This window comes from Tyto alba, unplaced genomic scaffold (genome assembly GCF_018691265.1).
Source record: "Tyto alba isolate M040663 unplaced genomic scaffold, T.alba_DEE_v4.0 Super-Scaffold_22, whole genome shotgun sequence".
In the NCBI taxonomy this organism is placed as follows: Eukaryota; Metazoa; Chordata; class Aves; order Strigiformes; family Tytonidae; genus Tyto; species Tyto alba.
In genome coordinates, this window is record NW_024881296.1 from 11,601,091 (window position 1) to 11,621,013 (window position 19,923).

Below are 19,923 nucleotides of genomic sequence, written 5' to 3' on the forward strand. Positions count from 1 at the left end.
TGGCATGCTGGATAGTGAGTTTAAACAGGGTTTGTTGTATTATGCTTATCTGTCATCTTGGTGAAATCTACAGATTAAATGGAAGAAATACCTACAGCAATTCAAAAAAGGGCATAAGTCTATGTCAACACTGTGAAAATTTGAGGAATGGTCAGATATGAAAAAATGACTTGATGAAAGAAACAAGAGGTAAAGGCAAAATCATTACAAAAACCATTTTACAGTTCATTTCCCAATTAAGGAAAAAAACAATAACTGGAACCACCAAATTTTTCAATTTTTGCTATTACCTACTGAAAACAAGAAATACAAATGCTTGCATCTTCTACTAATATGATTATTGAATTATTTCTCTAATACAAACAGAATTTCAGTTTTTCATTTGTCAGAGACTTAGCAGATGTTAGAAGTCCACCAGGTCTCACAAACCATGTAGATTCATCTCATTCAAGATGTGACTTGCCATACTTCTTCTACTACACTGTTTCCTACTGACACTCATATTATCCCTTTCCACTTCTGATAGAATAATTTTCCCATGACATTTTAAAACCATTTCTCAGAGAAAAACATTAGAAAAATGTTCTTACCGAGGCAATTTAGTAATAAGGACTTAAGCAGGAGAGCCAGATATTGCCTGTCAAATTTCTCATGATTCATAGATATTAAAGAATATGAATTGCTTTCAGAATTGATGTATATTTCAAAAATATTTTAGAGAATATTTTGTACCTTGGAAACATATAATTTATAAAATTTATAAATTTTTGCCTAGGGAATAAATTCACTACTTTACTTCTAAGGATTTGGACATTAAAAAAAAATACAGAATAGAAATGGGAAGACCCCACACACATTAAAATTGGCTGCTAAAAAGAAACTGTTAACATCAAAAATTGTTTTATCTTAAAGAGAAGGACAAAGAAAAAGAAAGAAGGAAATGACCTTCACAAATGTTATCCTCCTGTAAAAAATCCTACTAGAGCAAAAGAGAAAAAGATATACAGAATTATTTTTTCCCCAAAACTGTTCTGGTTCAGGTTTGCACAGCAAAGCTAGAGGACTGGTTTCTTATAATTCTCATCAAGGTTAGTGTATTTAAAATGGATTCGCCACTAGATGGCCACAAATCACAATGTTTTTTAGTCTCTGAGAAGCAGATGAAGGAAAAAAAGGAAAAAAAATTAGGCACCCTGTCATTCAACTCCTGATTATGCTCTTCAGAATCATGTTGCTATTGCATTTATACATTTATAACTGAGGAAGTTCTTGAAATGTGTTGAACTTGTATTTTGCTCTTGTGCGAAGAGCCTGCTTTCTGCAATTCTAAAATTCAGGTAATTATTCCCAATTTTCAATTAATACATAAATCATGTCTAGATACACTTATGCACCAATTACTTAGGAGTATTTCAGAAATATTTATTTTCTTAAAAAAAGTGTGATATAAGTTTTATTTTTAACGATACACTTTTGATTTGCACAGTTGTAGCAATTTTTTAAGATACAAACCATTTATCGTCCACTGCCTCCTTTCTTTGATTGTATCGCTATTCTGCAGCCACTTTTTTCTTTGTTTAACATAGTTCCACTGATTACAGTTTTACATGTTCTTTTAAATGAAATTCTGATTTTATCACATAAACACCTAAAGGCAAATAGGAATTCAACACTTTCATATGTAATCAGCACTACAGAAGTAAATTGCTGACTGCAAAGTGCTTCGTATTATCTGGTGGCACATTCATTTAGCATGTCAAATTTCTCTACTTGTATCACAAATGACAGCATCTAAGGCTCCTTTCTTTTAGTCCTACATTTCTAGTACTGAAGTCCTATTAAAGTAATTTTTGTTTCTATTACTGAAATTACTGCAAACCTAAATTTTAATATTGCCTAGGTCAGAAGAGATAAGCAAAATATTTGGGGACACTATTATTAGAAAGAAAGGGAAAGGATCTTCTTCAATATAAGCGTATTTCTAGAGTACACATTCATTCTACATCTAGGAACACTGGTATGTACATGTACCTGCCCTAAGTTCCATTGCTACACAACTGTAAAGCTCCTCTTCTCATCAAGAAAAAAGAGATTCACACAGTGTGATCTAGCCCAAAGACTAAATTTCAGAACTGTGCTATACAAAAACCCTTTTAAAACAATGCCATTAATACATAATTAAGACTTTAATATGAGTACTATGCAAAAGATAAAACAACTCACGTTCAGTATTTGACAAAATTTAAATATCATTTACACATCTGTCACACATTTGCAGAAGATGAATACTATCAGAATTTCAGGATTAACTGATTCACTTACACTGTTCAACAAACAATGAGAATATATCCTCAAAAGAAACAGTCATTAATCTGAACAATAATCTGAAGGTTTCTGTTGGAAATTGTCTCACTAACATTTGGAAAAACATAATTTGTACTTTATGGGTTGCTATGATAAGGTCTGTGTGCAAATAGTGGGCTGCTGTGATTAAAGCCTGAATGGATAGAGACCTGTATCCTTCTACAAAGACTGAATAACGTTCTTCAAGGCTTCCAATTCTTCACACATTTATGTTCTTTAAATATCTTCATGATTTCAAAATCATTTAAGGGAGGTCTAGGAGATCACTTAACCAAATCAAAAAACTCCTGAGGAAATGCTGATAACACTCATCGCTGCATCTCTTTTTATACAAAAAGACAGAAGTTACTTTCTGTAAAGCCTGTATTTGTCAGAAGCAGCAGCTACAGCTTTAAACAGAAGCAACTACCACATGTATTTCAATTAACTGTGTTTTGGGGAAGATGAAGCCAGATTCCATGATACAGGCTTGCACATGGCCTGGAGGTGTTTGAAAAATGAGAAGAATGCCTTTTTTTTGTTTTATTTTTGATAAAGGAGGTAAAGGGATTCTATGCATTCATATATGACTTCAAGAACTCTCCTAACCATCTCAAATCACACATATCCAGCATACAGCTGCCAATGAAAAAAGAAGTTTCCTAAACCTTTTACACTTTTTTATATCACTGTAAACAATAAATATTTTCACAAAATCTTGATCTTGCATTTTTGGATAGAGTGTGCAGAATGAGGATTAATAAGTTTATTTTATAACTTAGGTAGCTGTATGTAACACCATGAAGAAAAGAATCCCCAGAAATATATATATTAAAAAAAACCAAAAAAAACAACCAAAAAAACAGATATTAATACTGTTTTTTAAACAGATGTAATTTAAAAATTAAACAACCAAAGAAAGAAATTTCCAAGATAACAGCTTCCTACAAGCAATCATTCTGGAAAGTTTTCTCCCTGCTCTGCCCTATTATTGCTTATGAAATTGTATTTTAGCAGAAAGACTAGATTATTTCATCCTGAATGCTTCAAGTTTCATAAAGTTACAAAACAAAAAACAAGGCAATAATTTTCACAGAATCCCCAAAATGTGATTGACGCTGTAAAATCTAGGCACTGACCAATCTGCACCATTACACGGGGTTCCTGCAGGGTCTCTGCCACACAGCTATAATGGTGGAACTGTGAGAAACGTTGTATAAACTGTGGTGGTGGTGTTTAAAAATAACTACTTTATTGTTATGAAGAATGAAACAATTACCATTGCAAATCAGGACATTATGAATGGCAAGGGAATGACGACCACAGGATTGTTGCAGGAAGTCAAGCCCCATTTATGAAATGTAGTCCACACAATTTTGTTTAACTTGCAATCCAGCTGACCTCCTAAACAAATGGATTAACAGGCAATAGTCAGACTGGATGCTGTTTTGGTCCCCTCAATAAACGAAAGACATTGTCTAACTGGAGGGAGCTCAGCAGGGGCCACCAGGATGGTCAAGGCTGGAGCACGTTCCCTGTGGGGAGAGTCTGGGGAAACTGGGCTTGATCAGTTTGGCGATGGGAAGGCTTTGGGGGGTACCTAACAGCAACCCCCCAGTACCTATGGGGAGTGTTATTAAGATGACAGCCATGCTCTTCACAGTGCTGCATGGCAGGAAGGCAAGGGATAACTTGTGCAAACTGAAACAAGAATGGTTCAGACAGGATATAAAGAAAAGCTTTTTCACTCTGAGGACAGCCAAGCAAGGTTGCCTAGCCTCTGACATTGTAGGGTGCAAAGACCCAACTGGATAAAGTCCTGGGCAACCTGTCTGACCTCAAAGCTGGCCCTGTTTGAGCAGGGGGGTTGGACTAGGGAACTTCTAAGGTCCTTTCCAGCTCATGTGATCCTATGATCCTTAATAAGAGTGATCCTAGACAATAACTTAGCATCTCAGGTCAGCCTTCTAGTTCAGAGTCAGTCTTGAGAAAGTCCAAAGGGAAATCCAGTAATTCCTCAACTGAGGAACTGCTAACACTAGGGCTGACATACAATGAAGTCTCCTAGATTAGAAGGGAAAAAGGGAGTTCCTGACACATATTTTTCAATTTCAAAGCAACGAATGGTAAGCTCTCCAAAGATCCCCCCCTGAGATGGTCCATTTACATTCTGTAGTTCCACCAGCAAAACAAAGGGACAAAAGAGCAGGCTAAAAATATAGCAAGTCACAAAGTAACATGCCCTTACTTGCTGGGATGCAAACTCAGCCTGAGAAGTACAGAGGCAAAGTGAAAAAAACCCTGATGGCAAAACAACTGCACCTTGATGCGGATAGTAATAAATTCCATTACTTTATCTCAGCAACAGTTTTTCCAATATTTAACTGAGAAGATAACTTTATTTACATAAAACAGTAATTTAAAAAATTCTTTATCCAGTAACAAACAAGAATTAACAAAATCTACGTAACACAAGTGAGATGCAATCACTGAAAGAAGCACTAGGTACTTCTGGAGACAGCATGAGTTACAGGACCAAGTCTGAGCAGGGGCCTTGTCCTCTTCTGCAAGGGCTAATTTTGTAGAAAGCACAGTAATTTGTTTTAGCAGGCCATATTCCCTGTGAAAACAGCTCATGACTCAGAGCACACCTGCTTGTCACCATAGCTGAACCATAACTTTAACACAAGCTAGGTGTAGTGATTGGCAATAGGTCTTGTTCACTCCTCTTTCCGCATTCCCCTGCACCCCAACAGATGAATTAATATCTTTTGTACCACAGAGAAACTATACTAGAGGTCAGTATAATGACTTTAGTATTAATTATCAAAACTGATGATTCTTTAAAACCACAGAAGTCATTTTTCTTTATTGATATGTGCAAGACCTTCTCAAAATGTAAATAAAAACTGGTCAGAAAAATTAATGGTAACGGGAACCATTTTTCTGAATCAAAAGGAAGACAATGGATTAGCTAAAAAAACACTGTCAACCCAGTTCATGTTTTTCTTATGTGCTTTTTATATAAACTTCAAAGTTCTTGAGTAAGAAAAAAAAATTTCCAATTATATCACATTTACATACCTGTCAGAGTTTCTAATGTTGGAATTTTGTACTTGCTTTTATTAAATGTAAGGACATTAATTTTAAACAACTTAATGGTTAATGAAGATCACACTGCAGTTGTACAATATTATAATTTCTCAGTACTTAATGTCCACAGATCTAGCTCCTCATACAAATCATTACTGAAGATACTGATATCAGTGGAAAAAAGGTCTTATTTCAGACTCCTAATAGATATGTTCACTCAGTTTATAGCAAACTATGTGTATCAGATCAGGGATTCTAGTGTTCTGCTTACATACTTACTACACAAAGCATTAGAAAGCATTTCTAAGAGCACTAACACAAACAAGGAGCACAAATTTTATTCAAAATATAAATCTGAAGGATACCATCTACTTTTAAAATTTTGAGTTTCTAAAGTTTCTCCAATAGTCTTACTGCTGTAGTCTTAACATAAAGGATATGCAGAAATTCCTAGTAATAATAAGATTAACAGAAAATCAACAAATAAATAATAAGGATTCTAGTTGCAATTCTGAGAGCTATAACTAGGAATCTATACAATAATGATGTTATTTGTAAACTAAGAGTATCTGAATAATTCTCCTATTTTTTCAGATCCTAACAACAGTTACAGTTCGAAAAATTTTTCTGGAGATGTATTTCAAAAGGGTGATGATTTAAACACTATTAATTTCAGCACAGACAACCTGTATACAAGGAGCAGAACAAAACACAATGACAAAAAGTGTGTAAAAGGCAATTCAAAGATGAACAGTGAAAAAAAAAAAAGCTAAATCAAAGCAGAGCGCAGGTAAGATACAAGGGGCTGTACTGCACAGTGCATTAAAGACAGGACCATGGTAAAATGAAACAAGGAGCAAGTGATCAAATTTGAAATAAGGTATTTGCCATTGTAAAGGTATAGGAATTTAAATTCTAATAGCGATTATGCTTAATAAATTTTTAGGGGAAAGGAAGATGGTGAACTATATCTGACAGTCAGGGAAGTTGAGTAAAAGCAGGTTTCAGAAACTGAGCTGTGAACTGATACAGTCAGACCAGGAAGAAAGAAAAAAGAAAGAAGAAGGAAGAGACATGAATTTGGAAACACAAGCAGGATTTGGACACAGTACTAAGAAGAGGAAAGTGTAAATAAGCCACACTCAAAGGATGCTTGATTGACAGGAAGAGAGGATTCCAGACAGCAGGGAAATGGAAGAGGCTTCAGATCTGTATCACAGATCATCTTGGCAATGCTGCATTTAGTGTTCAGACTGAGCTCCTCATAATTCTTCCAAAGAAGGTAGTCCAGATATTCATAATGTAGTAAATTGGCTGTTAAAAGTCAGTTACTGATCAGACAGAAAAGACAAAAGGCAAACATTTTCTTCCCACCTTTTAGAACGCGTGATGAGCCAGAGTATGATGCCTAAGCTCACTCTGTGTTTAGCTACTGCATGAACTGTGTTTAACCAAGTTGCTTCTGAGAAGTCTGATTTTAATAGTTTTATCTTGTTTTTGGCAGTTATCCTAGCCATCCCAGGCGAACAGACTGTGTTCTGTGCAGGGCATATCTCATGAATAGCCATGGATTTTCACAGAAGCTGTTTATGTCATTTTAACTATATACTGAAGATACAGAATCAGATGTAAGACACTCTGGTATAAAAAAAGCTACATAAGCAAATGAAAAGGATTAATGTGCCAAGTCTAGTAACTTCCTCTTACTAGATGCCAGTTACCTATCATGCATACATTTTTCATACCTGTTTGCTAGTGAAGAATTCATTTTTTTTAGAATTCCAAATTCAAAAGGAAACAGTAAGTTTAGAGACTGTCAGATTCCTCCTCTCCTCTCAGAAGAAAAAAGATCACAAACATCCTCTGAACTTTTGACAAAATTTATATGCTCAGATGATTTGATAGGCTTCAACTTTTCTACTGTCTTTTTAGCATTGTATTCATAAAATATGATCAATCTGCAACCAAGACACTCTGTGGGGCTAAAAGGCATTCTTTCTAGAATAAACTGTAGAAGCAATGGTAAAGAGCAATTAAACCCAGAAGCTATGAGAACAGAAGAGCTGAAAGTAGTTTTCTAAAAATAGATATATCTGTCTTGGTTACTTAAACACTCATTACAATATGTTGATTTTTTTTTTTCTCCTAATTTAAGTCCCTGCCCATTGATTCTTTTCACATAGTTTGTCATTTATAATACTGCAAAAATTTGTCAGGAGGAGTTCCATAACATGTATGTTAACTCCATAACAAGAGGAGTTATAATAACATGTATGTTAAGTATTGTAATGAAAAACATTTCCCCCTCCCTGATCCACTTGCACTGTAAATATAAGTTTCTGGATGAACACAGTTTTAGTAAGCAGTTCAGAATATACATTTTCTAATAAACATCAAAGATCTTAAAAAAAAAAAATGTTTTGATTTGGTATATAGCCCCATGTTCTAAAATCAATTGCTGCTGAGCATTGCACACTATTTAAAAGTGATGGAAAACATCTGAATTTGACTGTTCTGCTCATAGAGCTAGATGGATATATAAAAATTTAACTGCAATAAAATGCCTATTTATAATTTTCTCACTCTTACTTTCAAAATATTTATCATAGCATTAATTTTAAACTTGCCAGTCCACAATTCTTCATTTAGCAGTTATTTTATGCTTAATATCATGTTTCATGCTATCTAAAAGATTATTGATAAAACTTTAAGGTTTGCAACAGAGAAGACAAGATCTGGTAAACCAGCTTTATGAACGCTTAAAGCAACAACAAAACGTCATTCAAAAGTACACAGTCCTTGAAGAACACATCAGTCAGTAACATAATACGGTATGAACAGACACTACCTGGGAGCAAAAAGAGTAAGGAGATTCCATTTTATTATAATCACCTTTCAGAATAGATTCCCATTCACATATATAATCAAAAAAAAAAAGAAAAAAAGAGTCAAACTGAAATACTAGTGTCATCATGAGCAGAAAGATACAGAAAATTAAAATGGAAAACCTGCTGTCTAGTGAACACCAACACAACTTTTCCTCCAAAATTATTAGTTACTCCAAATTTTTAAAGAGGAAAAAAGAATCTCTCTCAAGATTGTGTCAAAAGAATATTATTTTATGTATACTTTTGCATGGTATATAGTCAAGTAAAATTAAAGATGATAGCATGCACATTAAAAACAAGGTCATTATTATTACGATTATCATATGATACTATGATTCTATTATCCTATCTATATAAAAAAAGGCTTGAAAATAGTATCCTTTTCTAATTTAAAACAAACTGGAGCATGATTTAAAATATGAACTTTGCATTGAAAACAAAATCATTAAATGGTCACAATAGTTCTTTTTGAAGATGGCAGAAGAATGGAATGAGGTTTCATTTTGGTACTTTTTTTCAAGTTTTACTTCTGGTTGAGAATCAGTACGTTGAGATCTAAAATTACTTTGCTGATGAAAATAATCAATTATTTATAATGAAATTTAAATGAATACAACAGAATTGAAGAAAACAATTTCAGGACCAAAGAAAACTTTATCTAAGTCCAATTTTTCCAGATGCATATGAGCTGCTATATCATTTTAGATTCCCTGCATAGCTAGGCTGATGAGAACTGAAACATATATATAGCCTCTCTTCTGTTACTTCCCTTCTCACACATACATATAAGAGTTTAACTCTGCTGTAGTAAGTTCTGCAAAGTATACCATTCAGAAATACCCTGAAATAAAATTGTCTGAAGAAGAAAAACAACAAAAAAACCTATACAAAACAAAGAAAAAAGGACCTCCCCAAGAAAACCCCTTTTAGAGCTTGCAAAAAACTCCCTGAGTTGCTTTTTATTTAGTGCAATCGCCTCAAAGTATTTAATATTCCAAAACCATCCAGAATTATTTGCACATTCATTTGCTGAAATTTATTAATGGTAGTATTTTGCTTTATTGAAAAAAAGAAACTCAGTCTGATAATTTGCAGTCTTTCTATATCAACAAAAAGAAAGATGAACTGCAGAAACATAAGTTTGAATTCTCTCATGCACTGACAGACTTACCTTTTATGTGGCCTAGAAGACTTTTTAACCTGATATGACTGCTGAGAACAACTTCCTTCTAATAGAACAAATTAGATTTATTTAAAAAATGTAAATCAGGTAGAAAATTTACAACTTAGTGAAAAATAGAGAATCACTGCTAAGTGTTAACAGAAGAAATCATTGAACCTATCTAAAGGTCACAGTGACTGGATGTAAAGGAAAAACAAACCCTACGACTGTGCTCCATTTACTTGTGTATTTTATGTGTTAAAAGGAACACTGAAAACATGCTCTAAATCAAATCAAGATCCTGAACTTGTTTTATGCTGTACTTAGCTGTTAGCTGCAACAATAAGAGTATTATTCTGCTAGGAAGAGTTGTGGCTTTCTGAAGCTATCTGAGTGGAGAATATTGTATGCCTGCTGTGTTCAAGGTGGTCTCTCTAGTATGTAAGAGTGCCTTCTTGTTACACATTGATGAAACTGATCTCAATGGTAAATTTAAAAAGACCTCTACAAGTATAAAAAGAGAGCCAAAATCTATTATTCAATCAAAACTTTCTTTCATGTTATTAATATATTACACATTAATTATTGTATAATACATTATTATAATAAATACATCATTAAATGGTTACAATTGTATAATAATGTATTATTTATTGCCTAGTAACCAATTCATACTCCTCTATGAATTTAAGTGACATTTGAACACCTGCTTGCAGAAATAACATTGGCTAATGAAAGGACTTTTAGGAAGCAAGGTTTATTGCTATTTTTCATGTTCTCTATTTAGAAAGAACATTAAGACACAATCATACATTTACACTGTAGAGAACAATTGAAAAGAACATATGTATTTGTGAGAAGCAGCACTGATCTTGCTTAGAATTTATATTTCGTAAATTAAAGGTGACAGAGGACCCATGATAGAATAAAAATGCAAGCAAACTCGTGACAGAAGAGTGAAATGTACAACACATTTCTCTACCAGTAATACTGGAAGTATTTACTCAGTCTCTATGTACCAAAAAAACAATAGAATTTGAAATAAATAGTAATGGCAATTTGCTAAAAAATAAAATGATCCAAAAGTCACAGAATATGTTTCGAGAAAACTTCAATAATACAAGATGGAGTTTGTGTGCATGGGTTTGTGTTATTTGTGAAAAGCACAGCTGGATCCCATGTAAGCACAGAAATATTGTGGAGATAGCATTCTTCCCAGTTAACTAACTAAGGAGAGAAGGCAGTTACAGTGGGTAACAGCTAAAGATTGCAATTGTCCCCAAATTATAACCACTATCTCTACAATGGGAACTCTGACTAATCTTTCTATTCAGAAATATCATTAAATAAAATTCGCTTAAGCAAAAAGAAACAAAGAACTGTCTAAGTCATACCTGTTTTCGTTCTATGACAGTTTCATGTTTTGATATTTGTCCTGGACACATACATATGTATGTATTAGATTTTAAAATGTAAACAATTGTGAAATCTTCTTATGATGACTGTTTCTTGTCTCTGCATAATAACATAGCCTGATAATTCTCCTAACCGCTACAAAATTTGATGCGGTTTTGTTTTGGCTTACTAATAATTTAATTTTTAAAATTTATTTTTTTAGCTATTCTTCAAGATGTTTTTTTTTGTTTGAAGAGACATGGCACACCAATTCTCAACATAATCAAAATGCTCAAAGCTGGCCACAAGGCAGTCATATTTACCTCTTCGGAAAATATCTAAGAGTTACGAATAAAATTCAAATAACAGCAGAGAAGAAACAATTATTAGTATATCCCTGAAATAGTAAGTAATTACATCAGTTCCTATCATGGCTGATCAAAGTATACAAAAATTTAAAATACAATCAATCCAAATGATTAACTGACATACAAGTGAAACAAAAACAGTATTTGCAGGACTCCAGGCATATATAAAGGCTTTCATCCTTTTTTTTTTATGCTTATAACTGAAAGCTATCTTCTCGCTATTTTTATGATGTACTTTAGTTTTTCATGCTAAAATATATATTTTTTTTTTAGAATCTTGAAAATTTGCAAACAATTTAACAAATTTCTCTTTTCCTACTCAGCTCAGTCTCTGTGGGCACTTATATAAATTCATTTTATTCCAGTGACTTTGCCTGGCAGACCTTGATTATCCAAATCTAATTTCATTGGCTTAGCAAATTATCTAGGTGTTAAAAGTTGTGTAAGACACAAGCCTCAACATTTTTGGAATCTTTCATTTTAGGTAAATGACAGTCATCACTGCAGATAAATGATTTTACCTCTCTCTTAGGGAAAAGTATCTCCCTAAAAGCTTTTCTCTGATACTTAGAAAATGTCTTCCTCTTTCCTTCTGATTATTTTTCTATCTTTCTCACATTCTCTCTTCACAGGCGAGGCTTTAAAATGGTCAAGAAAAAACCCGTATGTTGTTTGTTATTCTACTCCTTTTCTGAAGTAGAGACAATACCTTTTTTCTTACAGACTGAAAGAGTAGCAGCGGAAGAAATGGATCGCTAGCAATCTAAACAAAATCAAGATGTTGAATAAGCAGTTCAGCATCCTTTTTAGATTTTTAAAATCATTTCACGTAAGTATCTGTTTTCTTTGAGTCTATTTCCTAGACTCTTTCATAGAAGGCTACATTAAGCAAAAATGGTACTTTTGGAGGAAATAATATAGCTCAGCATCATGGTCTTTCCACCCCCCTTTTCAAAAACTATATAGATACATGGGTTTTTTCCATTTTTCTGAGAATTTTAACTTTGATTTCCTTCATGCCTCTCTTGGATGCTTAACTCAAAGAAGCATTATTAAGCACGCCCCGATTTTTGACAAGTTAATGCCACTCTTGCATCTGTGGTTTGTTCTTACGTTCTCTTCCAGAGAAAAGTGCGGACTATGCCTATGGGAGCAAGGCTAAGGCTCAGGTTTCCCAAGTGAGTAAGTCACACTGAAAGTAAACTTTGGGTATTTTGGTCATTCTCACCCTTTCCTCCAACAAAAGGGAAAAAATACTCAGAAGTATTTTATTCCATAGGAAATTCCTCAGGTAAACCAGACATAGATCTGAGCACTATTCTAATTTAAGTAGTTACTGACAAGGTTGTTTTATTTGTAGTACATTTTCACCCCCATCCTAGCAACTGCAACTGTTGAATTTGAGTTAATCTTTTGACCCAACAGACACTCTTAAATAAGACTCAGTTGAGCAGGCATTGTAACTGCTTAGAGAAAGAACATATTTGCCAAGAAAGACAGAGGGGTTATACAGGAATTATTGATAAAATGTATACCAATAATTCCCTTAAATCCTCAATAAAGCATCACAGCAGTTAACAGGCAAACAAAAATCCTTGTCTGATTCCTCACTTATCCACCTTTAGCAAAGGAACAGAATCCACAGCATTAGCAATTTAAAATAGGAGGGAAGCAAAGATAAGCTCAGCTGGGGGAAGAAATCTTGGCTTCCATTTGGTTTTGATTTTCTTCACTGTCTGTTTTTCTTCACTTCATAAAAATAATACTTCTTTCATATTACCAAATCAAATAAGAATTGTGCAGCAGGACTCTTTGCACGGGGTGTAAAATATACTGTTTATAATACTTCAGTACAGATACTAAGTGAAAAGATACAGAAGACCTCAAAGAAAAAACATCTCTGTTTTACTTCCTAGTAAATCTTTAATTTCTAGTGGTGACACATTTTAGGTTGGCAGTAAGGGGTATTTAAGATACCCAAAAGCTTTTCATAAAACACCAAGAATATTAATCAATACGTTACTACCATCCCTAATTTAATAATCTGAAATTTTATTAAGCATTTGACAGTATTAACATTATTATAATGTATGTAAATTGCCTATTTCCAAATATATTTTTTTTAAATTTCCAAATTCCAAATAAACCCTGTTGCACAACTATACTTAGCAGAAACAGGACTTATATCTGATGCAATTTAATTGAAGATTTATAACAAGAATTAAATGTAGATATTTGTAGTCAGTAAGTCAAAGCAAAGACATTCTTTAATACTTGCTTCATTTGGAATGCTCTTAGTTCACAGAAGTTCCTTGAATACTGATTCAAAGAAGTTAAAAGTCTCCTTTTCAGAATACATAAGAGGCAAACCCATTATCCTTATGATTTTATTGAAGGCAATTCTCTTTATTTTAATCCCCTCCCCTCTACCATGCTCCACAAACACCTTTTATAAAATAAAACCATCTGTAATAAAATTTCCCATTTCCTCACTACAATTTTCTACAAAATCAAACCAGTGAAGCTATGTTGTCTTTCAAACAATATTTTCCAACATTTAGCCAAAATAAATTCTAAATTTATTAATGTATTTGTTCAGTTCTGAAGAAGTTTTAGACACACAAAATCAGTCCTTAGATACTTCTATAGCGAGTGATGAATTTCCTATTAAATTGGTCAAAAAATTGCTGAGAAATGGAAGCCAGCATTCTACCACAATGGATTATTTAGGAAAACACAACAATAGCAGAAAAAAAATCCTCAACAGTCAGTTAAGCCAAATGATTACACATAGCTACTCATACCCATATCTTCCTGATGAATCCAAAGAAAATAGTCATTTACAGTCATATGATTTATATTGTTATTTATATTGTCATTTATATTGTTACCAAGAAGCAAAAGTTACTTGGTCATCGTAAGATTCCTAAACCTAATGAAGCATATACCTATATTCAAACTAGGAAAATTAAATTGCCATCATATAAACATTTTTGAAAAATTAAAGCATTCTAATACTTACTCTTTATAATGGAAGCTGAAAATAAAGTTACTGTTATTGAATATACTTTTTTTTTGGTAAGTATAGAAAACATTTACAATTTGTTTGTATGTGAGAATTTGGATGGAACCAATTTCTATACTGAAAACTTCAGAGATTGGAGGATTTTAAGAACCGGTGAGTATTTCCACAGGGACATAAAAATTAAAATCTAACAACTCTAATAAAAATACCAATTAATTGAATTCTGCTGTTACAGTACTTAAATCTTTTGAAAATATATTAAAACTACCAAACTAAAAGAACAGCGGAATAATGTTTAGCCAAATGCCTGCTGCTGCTTTTATGCCATCCCATATTTCATCATTATAGACTGGCTTAAAATCTTGTATTATTGCAGCAGTTTTAGTAAGTAGGACTGAAGTGGTAGCCTGTTGCCCACACATCACATACCACTTTAACATCAGTATACATTTCAGGTTTCTCACCTTGTCAATCATTTTACGGGCTTCCATTTCTTCAGAATTGGGATTTTCCAACTCAATTGTGTAAGTACCTTTGTCACTCTGGTCATCCTCATTGTCCTTTTCAGCAGCAGCAGAAATATGTTGGCTTTTCAACTTTTTGTCCATCTCCTGGTTCTGACTAGGCCTGTGGCCAAGGCTTCCTGAACTCCTTAGCAATGCAGCTTGTAAGACCGGTAATGTGGCAGAGGGTTCTTCTGATTTTTGTTTCAGAAGTTTTGCATGAACACCATGTACTGCTTTGTGATGCGATGAGCTAGCTTGCACAGATGAGGGGATGACTTTCTCTCCTGATGTAGGTTTCACTCTTTCAGCTCGCACATGAGGAGTTGGAGATGGAGATTCTGAGCACAGAGCTCCTACATTCTGAGAAAAAGAGTAAGAACGTCTCTTTTGAGGATGGTCTTCATCAAAAAACTCAATCATAAAGGCAGTCTGACTCAAACCAGCTTGCTCTTGCTGCTGTTCTGTGAAATGGACTTTCTGGTGTGACTTTTTCAGCTCTGTATGATAATGCCTTAAGTGTTCTTCAAGTGCTGCCTGCTTACTGTAATGTCGGTGTGCACCAGCATTTTCTGAATCACTTTGTGTACCATCATCATGCTTATTCCCTACAAGCAAAGCAAAAGAATATATAGCACAATGAAACAAACACAAAAACACCCCAATCCAACACATACAAAATAAACTGGCAAACAGAGAAAGAATTTCAAATTGGTTTTCTGTTTAGACTTCAAGAGCTTTCAGTACCTGGCTCTGCAAATTTTGTACAGCCCCTGATAACGTGTTCAACTTGCTATGAGTCAAACAGTAAACCACTTTATAAGCTGATCAGTAACAGCAGTGCATTTGAATTACCCTTTTCACCAGTATTCTCATGTGTGAATATTTATCAGTGACTTAAAAAAGCCAGTATTTTACCAGCTGTACTATAGTACGTTTCCAAATTATATTACTTTTGTTACACAGTTGATTACAAATGACTACTGAAACATTCTAGGCAGGGTTAAGAGGAAAAAGAAAACCCTAAAATAGTCCTTCTGGTAGCTGAAAATACCCACTGAGAGCCACAGTTCATATTGCTGGATTCCTCACACATTTACAAGGGTTTATCATGAGAAATGTCTACTGAAAATTGGAATTAATTCTTCATTACTCTTCCCAAGAAGTACAATGAGTTTTTCCATCATTCACTCCCCTCAGCATCTGATTTATGCATGTAAAATGGTTATTATTACTTATTCATTCCACAAACTACTTTGAGATCTATGAATAAGGATTATGTATTTAATAAATCATATATACACCTATAAATATATTATACCTAAAAATATTTTACGTGAAAAAATATTCACTTTACCTTTCAGTCTCTTCAAGTACACTGGAACATCACTCTTAATGCTTTTGGAATCCTCCTCTGTTGGTTCCCATATCATTCTAGGAGGATTGTTCTGTGCTAGCCAATCTGCTACTTTGCTCTCTGCAGCCATCATCACCGTTTGAAGCCCAGGCAGGTCCTGATCACTGGAGGAAGAAGGCTTTTTTGACTTGTGACGCTGTTCCGATGTGAATTTTATCACATGATCTTTGATTGTTACTTTTCCTGGAGTGTTGTCATCAAATTCAATGGTAAAGGAAGCATGCCCTGCACCTGCTGCATGGAAGCTTTGGGTGTATTTTGTTGGAATTTCATGAATAGCGCTCTCTGCTACCTGTGAAGGTTGCTGGAATTCCTTTGTAGGAATTTCAAAATAACTTGGCTCCCTACAGAGAGGATAAAGTTCTTCACTTGCAGCTGCAGATTGATCCTCAGCTTGCTTGGCATCTGTGCTGCATCCTATTCAGAAAAATAAAAAATAGATTTCACAATACTTGGGAACTTCAGATTCTCAAGAAGTTTCCGAACTCCTGTAAAGGCCACTTGAGTAATTTCTGGAATAAACAGTAAGATTGTGGAGAAGACTGAGCAACATAGCTCTGGAACAATAATTTCAGAATATCATATAAAAAGTACTACTGAAAAGATAGCACGAGCTTTGGCGGTAAGGAGTGTAAAGTGGCAAAAAGCTCACTTGGAATTTGTCAAAGGAAATTTGCATTCCAAAAAATTTTAATGAAGTAAAGGTCAGATGAGTTATTAACACATGGAAAACAGGTAAATCACATTAGAGAAATAGATGAGATGATCATTATTGCAATTCCAATCTATCACAAAACAAGGTGCCCCCAAAACAAGTGCTAGTGATCTGGTTTTCATCTCCTATAATGGATAGCTAATGTAATTTCGTTTAGTAAAATTATTTGGAAAAACAATTCACACGTTAATGCAAGGCAAATATTAATTCTGGCTTGAAAAGCTTCACACTGATAAGCATTGGAAAATGTTCTGGAATTCAAATACTTTGTGTTTCTACAAAAGATAAAAACAAAGAATTGAGCTAAATCCTACTGTCAACTGCTCTTATTTTACTTGATTCCATAATCTGTAGATGAACAGAAAAAGTAACAATAGTTGGAAGCATGCAGAATGTTACCCAACCATGCTCTAACTGGGTAAAGAAAGCAGAATGTGAAAAAGCACAGGGTAGTAGCTGAACGTCCCACTCCGTAGCCTGGACAAAGATTAGAGCTTCTTGTGGTTGTAGCAAAGCTACCAATGTGCCTTTAAGAAAACAAATCTTCTGGTTGCATTTCGTGAACTACTAAACTAGCCAAAATGTCTGGAGCAGAGATGTGCTATAAGCAACAGATGCTTGAGATGTCAGCAGCAATGGCAACTTGCACTCCAGCAAAAGAATTCTGACTAGTTCCTATGTGATTTACAGTGAACCACATTAAGATGTTTAAGAAATCATTTTAGGTTGCCAAATAAAGGAATAAGAATACAATTAATAGATTTCTGGCACTAAAAATAGCCACACTGTATCAGCTGTGACAGTTAACATTTGTGTATGGAACTATTATGCAATAAGGTAGCAACAGAAACATTTATACTGAGTGAGGAATTTAAGGGGTAAAGGATGCAGGATGGCATAATGCACCTATGCTGTTCTTCAGAAACAGATGCTTCTTGTGAACATTTAGGAAAAGGTTCAAAATTAAAAAATAAAAAAGGATGGTAATTTGATACAGTGAAATAGACTAATTAAGGGACAGCATAATAGCTGGAAAAATTAAAAAAAGAATGATGTAATGGAGTGATAACAAAAATAGTACACATGCTTGATTATTGACATGCTTGGATACCAGCAGGATTAAGTAATTCTGATGGAGATAACACAGCTGTTCTAATTTATTTTATCTAAAAGTAGCTGTTGCAAATACAAAAGATGTCCAGAATTCAGGCAGTTTTTATACTGTGCTGTTGCATTCCAAGAATGCCCTAGCTAATGCTTTTCACTGCAGTGGCAGCTACCTCATCTCTGCGGGGTAGTTTTCTGGCACTACAACAGCAAGTCACTACTTACCTCCCCAGGACACAGACTGCATTTTTAGTCCCCTTCCTGAAAACACTTATGCCAGCATACAAACAAAATAGAACGAATCTATTTTACCGATACAAAGGTCATTAAAAAAGCTTCTATGTGTAGACAGAGAATGTAAAGAAACAAACCAAAGTCGCACTTTGCAGCTACTAGACTTTAGGTAAACTTGAATCACTCTCCATTTCTTTCATCCAGCTAACAAGCTGGAATGGATCAAGCTCTAGTAGGATCAAATCTAGAGCCAGGATCCTTACAGTATGCAACACTGTCACTGAACAGGAGAGTCAGCCAGCAGGGAGCCAATTCATATGCACCTTATTTTTTTCCGTACAGTTCTATTCAGAGCTTCAAGTCTACAATTTCATGCAATTCCTGTCACTAATAATTAAGCAAAATATAGTGTCCAATGCTCCTTCAGAAGATACCTGTCTAATACAGTATGTCTTGAGAAATATTTCTAACTTTGGGCCAGGCAAAAGCAATCTAGTGGCCTCACAATAAAGAGGATTTTTTCAGTAAATATGAAATAAGTGTTTCTTCATCATCTTTTGAAAATTATGATTGTAGCCAAACTGCATCAGAAGTATTGTAGGATGAGGGGATCTACAACCCTGGCTTGTCAGCATTGATGGACAACTTCATAAAAAAATTTTCCATGTGAAACTTGCTGGAACCAAATTTAACATTTGAAATCAACTGTTTATACTATAATGATACACACAGTATTTGATTCTAATATTTTTGATTAACCAGATGCTATAGTATGGTTTGAATCTAAATTATGACAGTGAGTTTAATCAAAAGAAGTGACAAACCGAATTACAAATAAATTGTAATTGTTTCTAAACTAGACAAATTCTTAGAAATTATATAATGAAAAATACCTGAAGAACAAAGTCAATTTTAATTACTTAAAAACCATATTTTCAGCCTGAAGTACTTGCAATTTTAGAATAAATACATCAGAATTTATTAGAATAAGGAATTGAAAACAATGAGGAAACAAAAAATTAATATAGATCCTGATCTGAACCACCCTTCAGAATTTTTCACCCAAATTCAAAATGCAAGTCCTTACAGCTTTCTAAATATTACTAACAGTGATCTTACCTTTGAAATCCTATTACAAAAAGTCATCTGCCAAGATGAAGGAAATTATGTATCAGACTAAATGGAGATAGATTTAAGAGAAAACCCTCAAGCAAATACTGAAGATAGTGGTCATCACAGCTCTGTAATTTTTAGACAGAACAAGCATAGTATCTGTACAGCAAAAAATGCAATTGTGTGGAACTGAAAGTGCATTTTGAGTAAAAACAAGGGGATGGATGGGTTGTGAACTGCAATCTCTTCAGGGACTGAAGAGATTTCTGAGCTGGCAAGAGTGAAAGGAAAGGGGCAGAAAGAGAACCAGGCATCTGTCAAGAAGGAGCTCTCATTCTAAGACAAAGATCTAGAGCTACAAAAGGCAACTGTGCAACAGTTTCCTCAAGGAAAGTAAGGAAGCAGTAAGCATAGCTACTACACAGGTGTAGTGAGACTATTAATGAAATAATGAGCCTAGGAGAGGCCAAGAGGGAAACTGTGTAATAGCTGGGAAATCACAGGCTTAACCAAACGGAGATTCAGGGAGATTCTTTACTACAATAACCTCAGAGATGATC

General features: G+C 34.2%; 1 protein-coding gene across 4 annotated transcripts in view; it reads right to left on the reverse strand.

Moving 5' to 3' along the window:
- The window catches only part of CEP170 (centrosomal protein 170), a 117,164-nt gene that overhangs the window by 35,526 nt on the left and 61,715 nt on the right, over positions 1 to 19,923 (reverse strand). For all 4 annotated transcript variants that reach the window (XM_042795600.1, XM_042795599.1, XM_042795598.1 and 1 more), the window contains exons 8-9: positions 16,135 to 16,611; positions 14,739 to 15,385 (exon numbers count right to left, since the gene is read on the reverse strand). In XM_042795600.1, coding sequence (XP_042651534.1) covers positions 14,739 to 15,385; positions 16,135 to 16,611 — 1,124 coding nt within the window. The remainder of the gene's footprint in view (positions 1 to 14,738; positions 15,386 to 16,134; positions 16,612 to 19,923) is intronic.